Source organism: Hyla sarda, chromosome 1, assembly GCF_029499605.1.
Source record: "Hyla sarda isolate aHylSar1 chromosome 1, aHylSar1.hap1, whole genome shotgun sequence".
NCBI classification, from domain to species: Eukaryota; Metazoa; Chordata; class Amphibia; order Anura; family Hylidae; genus Hyla; species Hyla sarda.
In genome coordinates, this window is record NC_079189.1 from 249,930,574 (window position 1) to 249,947,699 (window position 17,126).

General features: G+C 39.6%; 1 protein-coding gene across 1 annotated transcript in view; it reads left to right on the forward strand.

The window, feature by feature from the left end:
* Positions 1-17,126, forward strand: part of ARHGEF18 (Rho/Rac guanine nucleotide exchange factor 18) — a 328,222-nt gene that overhangs the window by 263,997 nt on the left and 47,099 nt on the right. Inside the window, exons 15-20 of the mRNA XM_056570400.1 lie at positions 2,224-2,364; positions 2,453-2,700; positions 5,476-5,601; positions 10,338-10,455; positions 13,939-14,187; positions 16,501-16,577. Of these exons, the coding sequence (XP_056426375.1) occupies positions 2,224-2,364; positions 2,453-2,700; positions 5,476-5,601; positions 10,338-10,455; positions 13,939-14,187; positions 16,501-16,577 (959 nt within the window). The remainder of the gene's footprint in view (positions 1-2,223; positions 2,365-2,452; positions 2,701-5,475; positions 5,602-10,337; positions 10,456-13,938; positions 14,188-16,500; positions 16,578-17,126) is intronic.

The following is a 17,126-nucleotide window of genomic DNA, read 5'->3' on the forward strand; positions in this document are numbered from 1 at the left end:
ACGCTTTATGTAACGAATACTGTGGATTTAATTAAAAGAGTTTTCTTGTCTTTTATTTAAATTGCCTACAGGCAGGAACTTGTGTAAAAACTGCACATAAAAAAAAACCTATACTCACCCCCTCATTTCGCTGCTTCTCCAGTGTCCCCAACCATAAATGATGCAGTTTAGGCAGAAGCCATTGGCCTCAACTTTCTCTTTCTAGAAAGTACTATGTGAGATGGCTGAGGCCAATGATTGGCTGCATCATCAAGTTCTTAATGTACATGAAGTCATTAGATCATCGCAAGACTTCTGGTGCAGGAAATGGAGCAGCAGTGACATTAGAGCACTGGCAAACTGAGAGATTGGTACAGTTTTTTTTTTTTTTTTCCAAGCTTTCACCTTGGTCTCTGTCCTTTATGGAAGCAGTGTTACAACATGACATCCTCATTTTAAAACCTTTGGGCTGCCTTATTCTTAGTGTTGCAGTTCTATCGCTAACATTCAGATTTTTTATAATGATGTTCTCTACTGTAACAGAGCCATGTACTGCTTCTAAAGTATGTAGTGTACCTGCATTGAGCACCCCCTGCCTGATCATAATTTGTCATGTGATCATTAATACTAAACTCTTCTTAATCATAAAAGGCAGTGAGAAGTTTTGCAAAAGGCAATAGTAATGATACTTTGGGCAGTATGTTGCTGTTAGGTATAAAAAAACAAAAAAAAAACTACAGTATATATTTTTTTATTTAAGTTTATTTATATAAACATTTTGAGCAATTGATATATATCTATATAAATAAAACTCAATGGCCCTGATTTACTAAGAGTGGAGTGTAGGTTTCTTTGTGGGTTTTAATTCCCTACAATTTCTTTTCCACAGTATTTACTAATGTTTCCCTACATTTTCCACTTTCCCTACACTTTGCTTTTTTTACACATGCTCTGATCTGTTGGGTTTTCCTCAGCTCAATTCCACCACATTTTATGTGGAAACCTCAGTAAATATGTTGGGTTCTTGTGAAAATGTCGGGAACATGCCCCTTTTCGGTGACTACGCCCCTTTCCCCAGCGGCCACTCCCCCTTTTCGGGTTTTCTTAGCAAAATGGAGAGTTAGTCTGGGTTTTTTCAATTCTTATATGTGTGTGTGTCCAAATGGCTAAAGATATTAACATGAAACTTGGCACACATGTTACTTATATGTCAACAACAAACATAGGATAGGAAATTTAACCCTTACTCACCCCCATTTGCCAGGGTCAGGGTTTTTTATTTAAAGTCCCATACAAGTCTACGGGAAATATGTTACTGCATAACTTCTAAACGGCTGGAGATATTTCGATAATACTTGACACATGTTACTTATATGTCCACTTAAAATATAGGATAGTTAATTTAACCCTTAAAGTCCCATACAAATCAATGGGAAATGTATGTTCCCACATAACTTCTGTACGGCTGGAGATATTTCTAGAATACGTGGTACACATATTAGAGGTCGGGATAGGAGGTCGAGATAGGGGGACGGGATAGGAGGTCAGGATAGTATGCATCTGGTGCATATGCATTGGTGCTTAGGGTAGAAGGATTGTAATATATTTTTAATACCTTGGGACACAATTCGTATTTAGCATTAACTGAGTGATCCCTATTAGTGACAGTCGAGCTGACCTCTGTAGACCTAAAGAATAAACATGTAGCACATTAGAGTCAACTAGGTAACCCTAGAAGACAGTAAAAGAAAAATAAAGAGGAAAAATAGACATGAAATTTGTGATAATGTGAAAGAGAGAAGGATGTAGAAGTAAGGAGTTAGAAAAAATAGAGAAAAACAAGCAGAACATATCCTATCCAGCAAAGAAAGGAAAAGAAGACACGGCAACTCACCAAGTAGACGACTGTGAAGGTATGATTTATTCCGACATCGAGGCAAAAATCAAAACAGGAAAGACACGCTACAGCATGGAAGGGGGAGAGTGGAACAGGTGCAGGGACAAGGCAATGTCCGATTCACGTCAGATGACGCTTCTTCCTGCCTCAAGCAGAACATATGCTCACACTGCCTTTTTCCCACAGCGCCCACCTATGGTCTCTGTTAATGCATCCATTATTGTTTACGTATCAACTACTGTTAATGAAGTTTTTAGAAGTGTCAAAGAGATTCTAATTTTGAATCAATTTAGAAATTTATTTTATTGATAGGAGCGTTTTATCTAGTAACTCTCTTGATATTTCAGATGCTTTTTATTCCTCTGTGAGAGCTGAACTAGAAGGTGATGCAGTTGAATTTGAGTTTGAGTCTTGGAGTAGTGCTGTAGAGCCACCATATGCCAAAAAGCAGAAGAAAGAGGTCATTAAGCGTCAGGACGTCATCTACGGTGGGGAAAAAACTACTATTTTCTAAAGAATTCCATGCTAATATTATCTATGATCAATATAATAAGCTTTCTTTTTTTTTTTTTTCAGAGCTTATGCAGACAGAAATGCACCATGTAAGAACCCTGAAAATCATGTTGAAAGTGTACTGTCGAGCTTTGAGAGAAGAGCTGCATGGGAATAAAGAAGTGCACCAGCTCTTCCCATGTGTTGATGAACTTCTGGAACTACATGAGCAGTTTCTAGCACGATTTAAGGAGAGACGTAAAGAGTCCTTAGAAGAAGGTAGTGATCGAAATTACATCATCCAGAAGGTTGGAGATATCCTTGTACAACAGGTGAGAACTTCTTTCATGTTAGTCCTTGTTTGATCATACCAAACTTTGTTCATAGGCAGAACTTGAAATTTTGCTGTGGTGTTCAAGCTGCGTGTATGTCTACAAAACTTAATGAGATTTTTAAAGCCTAATCGTAGTTTTACTTAGAAGTAGTTGTAATTATTTCAAAAACTGTATAATTGACTATTTATATTAGTTTTTTTTTTGTTTATAGTTTTTTTGTTAATTGTTGACCATCATTTCATGTCTTATACTTTTTATCAAAGAAATGCAGACAGACAGGATACAACAAAGCAATGTGAATGGAGAGAACCTCCAGAAAGTAGCCTATTGTCCACATAGGTTGTTAATTATTTGTCCTTTTTTTTTTACCACAAAGCAGAACACATCAGCCTGATATATTGATATGTACTGAGCTGCTATCTCTTTGTTTCAGGCGTCAGTTTCAGCCATTTGACAAGTGTAATGCAAGGAGGGGCTGTAGAAAAATAATTGTATTTCTAATGATTATTCAGAACCCAAGGGGGATCTTTTACACATTTTTAAACATTGGCAAAAGGAGAAGAATATCTTACATTGTTAAGAATCAAACCTCTTTAACCCCTTAAGGACTGTTTTTTTTTCCGTTTTTTTTTTCATTTTTGCACTTTTGTCTTTTTTCCACCAATTGTACTTTGTAATGACATCAATCATTTCACTTCAAAATCTATGGCAAAAAAAAAATTATTTGTGCGGCAAAATTGGTGGGGGCCTCCCATTCTATGCAGAGCAATGTTTGGTAAAAATTACACCATATTATAACTTATTTTTCCGTATAAGGGGCTATATGAGGGTTAATTTTTTTGTGACATGATCTTTAGTTTTTATCGGTATCGTTTTTGTTTTGATGGGACTTGTTTTGTTAATTGTGACCAAAAATACGCCATTCTGGACTTTGGTATTTCTTATGTATACACCATTGACCGTGTGGTTTAATAAACATTACATTTATATAGTTGGATGTTTACGCATCCGGCGGTACAACATATTTTTAATTTTTATTTTTGTTTACATTTTTTTTATGGGGAAAGGGGGGTGATTAAAACTTTTATTAGGGAAGGGGTTAAATCACATTTTTTTTATACACATTTTTTTTAGTCCCCATCATTAGATTGCATACACTGTTTAATGCTGTGCCACAGCATTGATCAGTGTTCCATTGCTCCAGTCTGCTGAGGCTGACTGGAGCCTTGAAGAACCAATCAGACGGCAAGGAGACAGGTGAGGGCCCTCCCACCATCCTCTCAGCTGATAGGGACATTTCGATTTCCCTGCAATTATCCCAATCAGCTCCACTGAGCTGCCGGGAGTGTATTTTCTGCATTTTAAATGACGCCATCAACCTTGATTGTGGCAGGGGTTCTAAACCAGAGGTACGCCAAAGGTTATGCGGGGGTACGGCAATTCGCTGACAAATACTGGCCATGCATTGGCCAGTATTTGTCAGCACAGAGCGGGAATTGGATGCCGCAGTCACCACTTTAGGTTAGCTGCAGTGGCTGCCGGGTCTGACATTTGACGTCCCTGATGTTGCGCAGAAGGACGTCACCCGTCAGTGCAGCCCTATGACTCCCGCAGAACGGGATAGACACTGGCCTGGTAAGCATTTTAAACTAAGTGTAACATCCCAGTATAGGAGGATGTTATTGTATGTATCTCATATATTGGCCCAGGGGGATTGGAGAGGGGGAATAATGGCAAAAGGGGATCAGAGGGAGGGGGGAATAATGGAACAAGGGGATTAATATGGAGGGGGGGGGGGGGGAATCATATCATTTACCCCCCTCCATCTTAATTCCCTTGTGCCATTATTCTCCCCTCCCTCTTGATTCCCTTTTGCCATTATCTGATTATGGCAAAAGGGGATCAGAGGGAGGAGGGAATAATGGCACAAGGGGCTTAAGATTCACATTTCAAAGGTAAGCACACGCCATTATGAAATGAAGTACTTTTATGTCTTATTTTTGTCCGCGGGTACCCCTCGCGCTTAAGTTCCGCACAAGGGGTACCCGCGGACGTACTTTCACCCTTTGGAGGTACAGTTGCGAAAAAAGTTGAGAACTGGTCTAAAGGGTTAATGTGAGCTTGTTTCATAGACCTGTAGCATGGTCGTTTAGGGGTTAATATAACCACCCAGAATTATAGTGGTGATTTTGTCAGGAAAAAAAAAATCTTTACAGAAGAATCTGGTTTAGATGGGGGTAGAGGGGGGAGTGTTATCCAGCAAGTGGCAGTCAGGAAATATCGCTGTTGGCTGAACATGCGGATTGTACTGTTTTTGTTTGCATTGGTTGTACTGCTCTTGTGGACACAGAAATAGTATTAAAGGGATAAATAAGTGTCTTATCATTTGGGGTCCGACCACTGGGACCCTTTGAGTGCCTGTACGGGTCCTGACTCTAGACTTAACCAAACTCCTGAGCAATCCGGCCCCCAACTTTGAAGACGAGCAGGAGTTACAGCCGGGTGATTGGCTGAGCGGGCTGTCTCTTCTGCTCATCTCAGAAGGTGGGTTGCCGGATCGCTCAGGAGTTTGGTTAAGTCCAGAGCGGTCGGACCACCCCCTCATGATAAGTTTAGTTCCCTGGACTACCCTTTTTACCCCATGGCAGACAGGTGTACCGAACAGTCTGGCCACTTAGGTTGAATGGAATCCTTTAACCGCTATTTTTTGTCCAGTCTATAATTTGTATATTAACTATCTCACTTTGTAACCCTTTTGACCTGTGTGCTCAGTTTTCAGGTGACACTGGTGAGCGAATGAAGGATACGTATGGAATGTTCTGCAGCCAACACAATAAAGCAGGCAGTTACTACAAGTTTCTTATGCGGGAGAACAAGAAATTTCAGAACCTAATGAAAGTAAGTAAAGGGTTCATAAATAGTAAAGGTGGACCTTTTTGATGGAAAACAGGGGTGTAAATGAGCACATGGCTGGGTGGGTCTGATCATCATCATTATTCTAGGCAAACCTCTTTTTTCTTCTTCTTCTTTATTTCAAGAGCCCATCTTCTCTGTGTCTTTCTATTTCTATATAGGTCACTGGTAACCGTGATCTAATGGGCTGTTAACATGAAAAAAATTGATAATAGTTCCAATAATCAATAAACAAGTTCAAAAAAGTTCCCCAATGTGTCCCACAAAAAAAACCTAAATATTTGGGGTAGACAAACAAACACATTTAGAATGCAGCATTTTCCAAACAGCGTGTCTCCAGCTGTTGCAAAACTAAGGCCAAAGGCTGTCCGGGCATACTAGGAGTTTTAGTTTTGCAACAGCTGACAGTACACTGTTTAGGAAACACTGCGTTATTGGGAACAAAATACTTGACCTAATCTTTTATTATGTCAAGTCAGTTACTTGACTTGTCCTGACATGTCACAGCCCCAGACAACTGAGACCAACCCAATAGCTTCCTGCAATATAAAGTGATAGCAGTGACTACCACTTTAAGGGTATGTTCACACTTGGGTATTTTCTGCTGCAAATCTGCTGCAGATTTGCTTCAGCAGTATTCAGCACAATCTGCAGCAGAAAATATGCTATCGTGAACATACCCTTAGGGTGCGTTCACACGTGTGTATTTTTGCTGCAGATCTGCTGCAGATTTGCTGCTGCAGATTTTGCTGCCCATTGACTTTAATGGGTAGATAAATCTGCTCAAGCAAATCTGCAGCAGATCTGCAGCAGAAAATACGCACGTGTATTTATATGTACAGGATTGTGCAAAGGATTTGAACCTGCAGATTAAAATGTAAACCAAATGACTGAACACAGCTTCAGATCTGCAGCTTCAAATCCTGTTCATTAAATATGCTCAGGATACTGTACATGTGAATACACACTAAGGCCCCTTTCACACTACCGGTATGTTCCTGCATTCTGACATCCATTATTCAGCAATAACGGGTCATGAAATAATGGAAAAAATAACTGAATACAACAGATGATAACTGATGACCAATTTTAACGGACATTCTGTCAAAATAACAGACATGTGCCATCCGTTTTCACCCGTTATAGTCCGTTATTTTATTTCCATGTGACTTCCTGGTTGTAATGCTGTACTGAGCATGCTCAGTACAAAAAACGGATCATAAAAAAAACGGATAATAACGGATGTTTTTTTGTGAACATCCGTTTTCCCATAGACTTCAAAGTTAAATTTTAACGGACGTTATTTCACCTTTATTTTTTTTGCTGGAGCAAAAATTGGTGCATGCACAGAGATTAGTAAAAATGGACATACCTGATGCAAAAGGATGGTCAAAAAATCCCATTGACGTGAAGGGGATTTTTTGAAAGCAGTTTTCAGGACTATTTGACAGGAGTAATAACTGAGGTTTTTACAGGATGATACCTGTAGTTTGAAAGGGGCCTTATGCTGGATTTTGTAAGATAATCTTGTATGTGTGAACATCATATGTCTAAGACTAATACTGTTAAATAAGTAAAATTACACATTTTGTCCTATACCATATTTTATGAACATATGATGAATTGAAATTTGGAAGTGGGCTTGTGATATGAAGAAGAAATTACAATATGGTAGAAAAAGTTACAACTAAATAAAGAGACACATTATTTTCGTTAAAGGGGTTATCCACTAGAAGGTGATTTTAGTACTTACCTGCCAGACAGTAATGGACATGCTTAGGAAGGATACGTGCTTGTCTTGGGGCTAAATTACTGTTTTTATCCACTATAACGCTGCTGCTTTCTTTTTTTGAACTGGCTAGTTCCTGTACAAGTCCCAGGATCCCTTTTTTGTAAGTGTGAGGTAATTTATCTCCCTCCTGCACATGTCCCCCCACCCATTGCAGTACAGCTGCAGCCCTGTGGAGAATCTTCCCGCATCAAGCAACCGCTCCACCTATTGAAATACAGGCAGGTTCCCTTTTAACACCTGACTAGTGATGTAATGTCTCGGGCTGCACAGCAATCTGGGAAAAGCTGAAACAACAGTCCTTTTGTATGCTGACAAAAATAAACATCAGGGGAAAGATCACATAAGAATTATTATACCAGCCATCACACACAGGTACAGACACTATATTATGAATAAACAACAATATAGAACTGAGTGGCACCACTAATGGTATAGGACAGAAACAATGGTACTGCTGGAACACCAAAGGATATACTCCGTGGGGTATCAGATAAAAGGCTTGTCCCATGGCGGTGCTAGGATCAACAAAACCAATTGTAAGTGTATATAATATAACCAAAAGAAAAGTAATCCTGCACTCACCGCATGGGTTCAATATATTCAGCTCATCTCAGGGATATCCCATCTGACAGGCAGGTGTGCTTTGTGTGGGGCGCTCAGAGGCGTCTCTGAGCGCCCCACGCCAAGCACGCCTGCCTGTCAGATGGGATATCCCTGAGATGAGCTGAATATATTGAACCCATGCGGTGAGTCCAGGATTACTTTTCTTTTGGTTATACTATATTATGAACTACACTAACTTTACAGCCCCTGTAGAGCAGTCAATTAAAAAGAAAATCCCCCTTATAAATGTTGATAAATCAGATGACAGTTTGTTTGAATCTTCATCTAAACATAAACGTATGCATCACTGTTTTGTAGCCCCACCATTTACTGTAATGTTCAGGGAACCTCCTTTTAACTCAGCATATCCTGATACGGTTTGTAAACCAGATGACGATATTTCAATGAAAGAGATGCAATAATGCCATTGTGTGTGTGTTATGCTCCCTCTGGTGGCATAATGATGAAACTGCTAGCCTATGGTTTATTATTTGCCTGTGATACCAAGTGTTTTGTGTTATAAAAATCTTAAAAAAGCTCAACACACAGCCATTAATGTCTAAACCTTGGCAACAAGAGTAAGTACACAAGGGGTCAGTATTTTGTGTTGTCACCATTATTTTTCAGCAGTGCTTTAAGCCTCTTGGACATGAAGTTCACCAGAGCTTTACAAGTTGGAGTCCTCCATGATGACATGACAGCTGTTGGATATTAAAGATCTTGAGCTCCCCCTTTTTCTGTTTGAGGATGCCCCGGAGATACTCAATAGGGTTTAGGTCTGGAGACATGGATGGCCAGTCCATCACCAATAGTAGTCTTAGAGATGTGTTTGGGGTCGTTATTATGTTGGAATACTCCCCTGCGGGCTAGTCTCGAAAAGGAGGGGATCATGCTCTGCTTCCGTATGTCACAGTACATTTTGGAATTCATGATTCCCTTAATAAATTGAATCTCCCCAGTACCAGTAGCACTCGTGCAGCCCCAGACCATCAAAATCCCACCACCATGATTGACTGTAGAAGAGACACCCCTGTTTTTGTGCTCCTCACCTGGTTGCTCTTGACAGCTTCAGAACCAAATAAGTTCATCTTGGTTTCATCGTACCACAGTTCCAGTAATCCATGTCCTTAGTCTGTTTGTCTTCAACAAACTGTTTGTAGGTTTTCTTGTGCATCATCTTTAGAAGAGGCTTCCTTCTGGGACAACAGTCATGCAGACTCCCACCCCTTTGACCTCTGCAGCAATTCTGGAAGCACTCATTTATTTCCAAAGACAACCTCTGAATATGACACTGAGCACATGCACACAGCTTTTTTTTTTTTTTTTTTGTCGACCATGGCAAGGCATGTTCTGTGTGGAACCTGTGCTGTAAAACCGTTGAATGGTCTTGCCCACATTGCTGCAGCTCAGTTTCAAGGTCATGGTAATCTTCTTTTAGCCTAGGCCATCTTTATGTAGAATGACTATTTCTTTTTTTCAAATCCTCAGAGTTCTTTGCTATGAGATGCCATCTTGAACTTCGAGTGACTGGTATTAGGGAGTGTGAGAGTGGTAACACCAAATTAAATACACCTGTGCTCCATTTACCTCTGAGACATAACGAGTCACATGGCATCACAGAGGAAAAAATGGCTGTTTGGGCTCAGTTTGGACACTTAGGGGTGTACTCACTTTTGTTGCCAAACTTTAGAAATTAATGGTTTTGTATTAAGTTATTTTGAGAGGACAACAACATTAAACACTGTTATACAGGCTGGGTGCTTACTACTTTACATTGTAGCATTGGATTGTTATTTCTTCAGTGTTGTCACATGATAAGAAATAATAAAGTATTTATAAAAATGCGAGGGGTGGACCCACTTATTTGAGATACTGTATGTTATTCATTTAGCCTTTTTTGTTGTTACGGCTGTTGACTGTTACCTGCATTTTAAAGAATAAGTGATGGTCAACACGCCCCCTCCATGTATCTCTATGGAAAAGCCAAAGACACATGAGCACTGTATCTCCGGCTCTCCCATACAAATAGATGGAGGGAGCGTGTTGGCCACCGCTTTGTGTGGGGGTTAACAGTAATCCGTGCATGGTGCGGAGTTCGCTCCGTTCATAAGGAGAGCCAGGGGTTGGTCAGGATATTATGTGGGTTCCCAGCGGTTGGACCCACTGAGATCAAACACTTATCCCCAATTCTGTGAATAGGGGATAAGATCATATGTACTGGCGTTCTCCTTTAACTGACTGTAATAAAGTTTGTTTGAAATGTATGAATAAAGACAATCCATCTGAAAAAGTGCCTCATTGTTGTTTATATCCTACTGTCAAACAGAAAATTGGTAACTCTACTATCGTGAGACGGCTGGGGGTGTTGGAGTGTATCCTATTGGTTACTCAGAGGATTACAAAGTATCCAGTTTTGGTGGAAAGAATTATTCAGAACACTGAAGGTATGGGACCATGTTTTTTGTACTGATGTGTCATTTCTGTGAGGAACCTTGTCTGTTGACTGTTTGCAGCTTGTCTTCTTTAATGTTCTATTCACACATACAGTATTCTGTGCAGATTTGATGCGTAGATTTCAATTTCAACTGAATGACTGAACACAGCTTGAAATCCTGCGCATCAATGTGTGAATAGACGCTCAGAGAGGATTTTTGTGATAAGACTATCGAAGCAGATTATTGGCCATGAGGGAGTGGGGGACTTTGAGCTTCCCCTGTCGATTATTTGTACAGGGGCTGTGCATGCCCAGTTGAGTGCAGCAGGCTGTCTGTATACATGAGTCTGTACTCCTGCACATAGTAGTGGTTGCCCTTTTTATGGCAGCATTTTCATGAACTTGAATGGGACAAAGCTGCAAAACCGCTAATTGGTGTACAGCATGCAGGAGTATAGAGCACTGTAAGCAAAGAGGAGGCCACTGTGCTCACCTGAACATGGACAGCACCAGTCTCAGAGAGTCTGTTCTGGAGTCTGCTCCCAACTATCTGATATTGATGGACTATTCCGTCTTCCTATTTTAAAAATCCCCTTGGATCCACTTTGTATTTAACGAATACTATGTGCTAATTATATCATTAGCCTTAAATGGGAAACTGTTTGGGGAAATGGGAACTGTTTTGAGGAATTTTTTTAGACGGCTTTTTGACATGGGTGATTCCTCAAGGGGAAGTCAGTATACCCGATATACACTTGCAGAAGTTTGAGCTTTACATTTTGTAACTATGTAGGCATGTTTTCTCATCACGTACTCTGAATGTAGTATAAAAATAAAGTCTAAACCAAGCCTTTCTAATGTATTTTTATTACTGTTCTGTGTTTAGAAGAGACTGTTTTATTCACAGACCATTGTTTTACTGTGCTCTGTTTATGCTCTTAAGTAGTTTAACTAAATCTGTTCATAGCACAGAGAGGATGATACCAATAGAATTACTTGATAGTATTAGTTATATGAAATCCAGAAAAAGGATAGGGGTGGGGGGTACCCTAAGGAAAAATAATGATGTTACTCACTCAGCATATTTGTAAAAAAAAAAGATGCTATATAAAGAGTGCGCTCAACAAGCTCATAAATTAATTAATAACATCTTTATTGCACCATAACACACAATACATTTAAAGCCACTTAAAACACCTAAAGACAAGTGACCGTCTCAACATACTTTTTATACAAATACCTTCTCTTGTTTAGTGTTAAGAATTCCAGAGAATATCCGCTCCTCATCATCCCTTTCTTTGTCACATACCTATGTGTGATTGGTACTTCTTTTGTTCATTGAGATATCATCTACCACTAATTTTTCTTTCCTTCTTTCCTTAATTTATTTTTATAAATGAGTCCAATCTTGCAAAAATAATAAACAAACCATACTTTCCTGCTTGGATCCCACAGCCGTTGCTGTGCTCATTGTTTCTTCTTGCTTCCTATGATGTCCCATTTGTGCAGAAACTGCCTGCTCAGCCAGTCGGTCACCTCAATGTGTCAATTCTAGAGTTACAAATAACTACTTTAAATAGTTAAGCTAGGTCTTCAGGTATACTAAACATTTAGATGGGAAAATCCACAATTTTCTTTATGTAAACTTTGTTACTTGATAATCTGGCAGTTTAACCTAGAATCTAAACTTTGTTGCCCTGCTTCCATACTATGACTACAATTACATTTTCTTCACAATATCTAAGATTCTCCTGCCAAAAGGACATTTATTGATTGGTGCCAAATAGTCAAACACAATCAATTGCTAGATCATATGCACTATTGTAATACATTGCAAACCCTAACATTTCTCTAGACCTATTTGACATACTTCTAATACTTACACATGATATGAAAACGGAATATTCTTTGTTGTTTTTAATGGATTTTATTTAATATCATTCACCGGAACATCTTATCAGGTTCTCTTATTCTTTTATTATGGCCCTTGTTTCTCATTTAGGACAGGAAAATAACAGCATACATTGTTCCCTTTAACCCCTTAAGGACACAGACCATTATGGCCTTGAGGACGCAGCCAATTTTATTTTAGCGTTTTTGTTTTTTCCTCCTCACCTTCTAAAAATAATAACTCTTATATATTTCCATCCACAGATGAGTATTAGGGCTTGTTTTTTATGTGACCAGTTGTCCTTTGTAATGACATCACTCATTTTACCATAAAATGGATGGCGAAATTAAAAAAATACTATTTGTGTGGGGAAATTGAAAAGTACAATTTTGCACATTTTGGAGGGTTTCGTTTTCAAGCTGTACAATTTACGATTAAAATGTATTTTTCATTCTGTTGATCAATACAATTTAAAACGATACCCATGTTTACATACTTTTCTATTACTTTACCGCTTTAAAAAAATCTTAAATTTTTTAACCAAATTAGTGCATTTAAAATCCCTCTATTTTGACGACCTATAACTTTTTCATTTTTCTGTATAGGCGGCGGTATGAGGAGACGGATGGAGGCAGGTGAGGGGACCTCCGGCCGCAATGCTGGATGATCAGATCCCCGCAGCAGCGATCATCCATTTTACTGACTGCACTGCTGCAGATGCCGTGATCTGTATTGATCACTACATCTGAGGGCTTAATGCACGATCGCTGATGTGCGCCATTACCGGCGGGTCCTTGGCTGATGATAGCAGCCTGGACCTACCGCGCATGACACCAGCACCAATTTGGTGCTTGTGGTCATGTACAGGACGTAAATGTACATCCTGGTGCGTTAAGTACTAGGGCACTTGGACGTACATTTACATCCTGTGTCGTTAAGGGGTTAAAGAAACACCCTCTTCAGGGTCAGCAGTTTGCACCCCTACATTTTAGCAGAACATTACATGCACTAATGTATAGACAACATATATGTCTCTCCTTTGTTGCTGACTTTCTGTGAACTACAAAAGGACATAATCACCTATCAGATGCCTCCTGGCAGCTCTCAGACCCTCCCCACCTAGCTCCACTCTTCTGTGTCCTTCATAACAGAGTGCTGATGAAGATAGAATATCTAGGAGATCAAGAGGGCAGTGATATATTAGGTGGGTCCAAATAATGACTAGCTGCAAGATTATACTAGTCCCCTGTTCATGTTTTCTGCCTTCTCTGTGAGCATATTCCCTAGTGTGTCCTATAAGATACAGCTTGACACTGCTAGATGTATGTTAAAGCTGACGAAAAAGGAGACCTACTGTATCTCATATGATAATGTATAAAATGTATGGCTGCATTAGGATAACTATATCGGAGAGGAAGTAGAAATTAAGATTACTGACAACCTGTGCCTGCCTGCCACATAAAATAAATAGGTATATACATAGCATACACAAGAATTTCTAAATTACTCTCTGAGCTGCACTATATAAGAAAAAAAAATCCTGGAGTGCTTTTTTTTTTTTATTAGCAAACCTGTTAATGGATATTTTTTTGCTTTGTTCAGAGGGAACTGAAGATTTTGAGGCTTTGTCACGGGCTCTCACACTAATAAAGGAAAGCATTACAGAGGTAGATTCTCGTGTTCACATGAGTGAAAAGGGACAGCGTCTGGATGATATCGTAGGCAAGATGGAGCCAAAGTCTTATGGCAAACTGAAGAATGGTATGACTTTTAGGAAGCATGATATGCAGCGCAGACGGCTTATTCACGATGGCATGCTCTACTGGAAAACTGCTTCAGGACGGTTGAAAGGTAAGGGATTATTCTCAAAACAAACGCTTGAATGCTTTGGTTTTACTGTAGATACAGTCATGGCCGTAAATGTTGGCACCCCTAAAAAAAATTTCAAGAAAATGAAGTATTTCTCACAGAAAAGGATTGCAGTAACACATGTTTTTGCAATACACCTGTTTATTCCCTTAGTGTTTATTGGAACTAAACCAAAAAAGGCAGGAAAAAAAGCAAATTGGACATGTCACATTATGCTCCAAAAATGGGCTGGACAAAATTATTGGCACCCTTAACTTTAATATTTGGTTTCACACCCTTTGGATAAAATAACTGAAATCAATGGCTTCCTATAACCATCAATAAGCTTTTTACACCTCCCAGACGGAATGTTGGACCACTCTTCCTTTGCAAACTGCTCCAGGTCTCTCTTATTGGAAGGGCACCTTTTCCCAACAGCAATTATAAGATCTCTCCACAGGTGTTCAATGGGATTTAGATCTGGACTCATTTCTGGCCACTTCAGAACTCTCCAGCACTTTGTTGCCTTCCATTTCTGGTTGCTTCTTGGACATATGTTTGGGGTCATTATCCTACTGGAAGACCCAAGATCTCGGATGCAAACCCAGCTTTCTGACACTGGGTTGTACAGTGCGACCCAAAATCCATTGGTAATCCTCAGATTTCATGATGCCTTGCACACATTCATGGCACCCAGTGCCAGAGGCAGCAAAACATCATTGAACCTCCACCATATTTCACTGTAGGTACTGTGTTCTTTTCTTTGTAGGCCTCACTCCGTTTTCGGTAAACAGTAGAATGATGTACTTTACCACAAACCTCTATCTGTCCACAAGATGTTTTCCCAGAAGGATTTTGGCTTACTCAAGTTCATTTTGGCAAAATGTAGTCTTGCTTTTTTATGTCTTTGTCAGCAGTGGGGTCCTCCTGGGTCTCCTGCCATAGTGTTTTATTTCATTTAAATGTCGACGGATAGTTCGCACTGACACTGATGCTCCCTGAGGCTGCAAGGCAGCTTGTATATATTTAGAACTTGTTTGGGGCTGCTTATCCACCACCCGGACTATGCTGCATTGACATCTTTCATAAATGTTTCTCTTTCGTCCACCCCCAGGTAGATTAGCTACAGTGCCATGGGTTTCAAACTTCTTGATAATGTTGCGCACTGTAGACAAAGGCAAATCTAGATCTCTGGAGATGGACTTGTAACCTTGAGATTGTTGATATTTTTCCACAAATTTGGTTCTCAAGTCTTCAGGCAGTTCTTTTCTCCTCTTTCTTCTGTCCATGCTTAGTGTGGCACACACAGACAGACAATGCAAAGACTAAGTGAACTTCTCTCCTTTTTATCTGCTTTTAGGTGTGATTTTTATATTACCCACACCTGTTACTTGCTCCAGGTGAGTTCAAAGAGCATCACATGCTTGAAACAATCTTATTTTTCCACAATTTTGAAAGGGTGCCAATAATTTTGTCCAGCCCATTTTTGGAGTTTGGTGTGACATTATGTCCAATTTGCTTTTTTTCCTCCTTTTTTTGGTTTAGTTCCAATACACACAAAGGGAATAAACATGCGTATAGCAAAACATGTGTTACTGCAATCCTTTTCTGTGAGAAATGCTTAATTTTCTAGAAAAACTTCAGGGGTGCCAACATTTACGGCCATGACTGTAAGTAAGATTTACTTCAAAGGAAAAGTGGCTTCTCCTGGCTTGCCTCTTTTAGGACTTAATTGTATTCCCCATGAATTCACAATTCTGGAACATCGTTTCTTATAACTCTGTTGTGTGCTGTTCCTATGGCATTCTTACTAGACTAACTAGCCAACTGTACCAGACAGCGTGGGGACATGCACCCAGATGGTAACGCCCAGTTGGCTATTTACTTTTCTTGTAAGAATACTAGAAGGAACAATGCTGCATGAAGATTTAAGAAAAGATGTTCCTGAATTGTTATTTATGGGACATACAAGTATTTATTAAAACATACAGGTCATGAGAGGTCATTTAACACTTGCTCTGTTAAAGGGGTTCTCGGGCCTTAATACAAAGGATAGGGGATAAGATGTGTGATCATGGTCGTCCTGCCGCTGGGGACCCCCACAATCTGTCATTCCGCACCCACCTTTGTGAGCTCTCCGCAGCGCTGGAGGCTCCGAGACTCACAAAGGTGGGTGCGGAATGACAGATTGCGGGGATCCCAAGCGGCGGGACGACCACGATCACACATCTTATCCCCTATCCTTTGGATAAGGGATAAGATGTATTAGGGCCAGAGTACCCCTTTAAGCCAAATTATTATTTTTTTCTTCCCTAGATATCTTGGCAGTTTTATTAACAGATGTCTTACTTTTACTTCAAGAAAAGGATCAAAAATACATATTTTCTTCTGTGGTAAGTGCACTTTAAAATAGGAGTATTCTCATTATTATTACAATTAAATATAAAACAGTCTCACACATGCTCCTTTACCTGCAAATAAGAAAAATAATAATCTCTTTAACAAACAATGATTCTCCACAAATCCAGTGTGTTCCCAGCCCTTTATAGGTGTGTAAATTGTAAGAGCAATAGATAAAGGCCCAGATTTATCAAACTGTGTGAGAGAAAAAAATTGAATGATTTTCCCCCAGCAACCAATCACAGCTCAGCTAACGAGCTCTGGTAAAGTGAAAGCTGAGCTGTGATTGGTTGCTGGGGGAAAATTACAACATTTTTTCTCTCACACAGTTTGATAAATCTGGGCCAAAAAGTCTGTTGTGTTGTTATATCTGATGATTGCAATTGCATTAAATGTCCAACATCTTATTTAAATTTGTCTCATGACAAAAATGTCCATTTGCCCAGCAAAAACAGTTGTTCGCTTGAAATGCTGGCATATACAAATTTGGTATTGCAGCATAGGGAAATGTCTGGACTATTACAATATAATGTTAATGATCC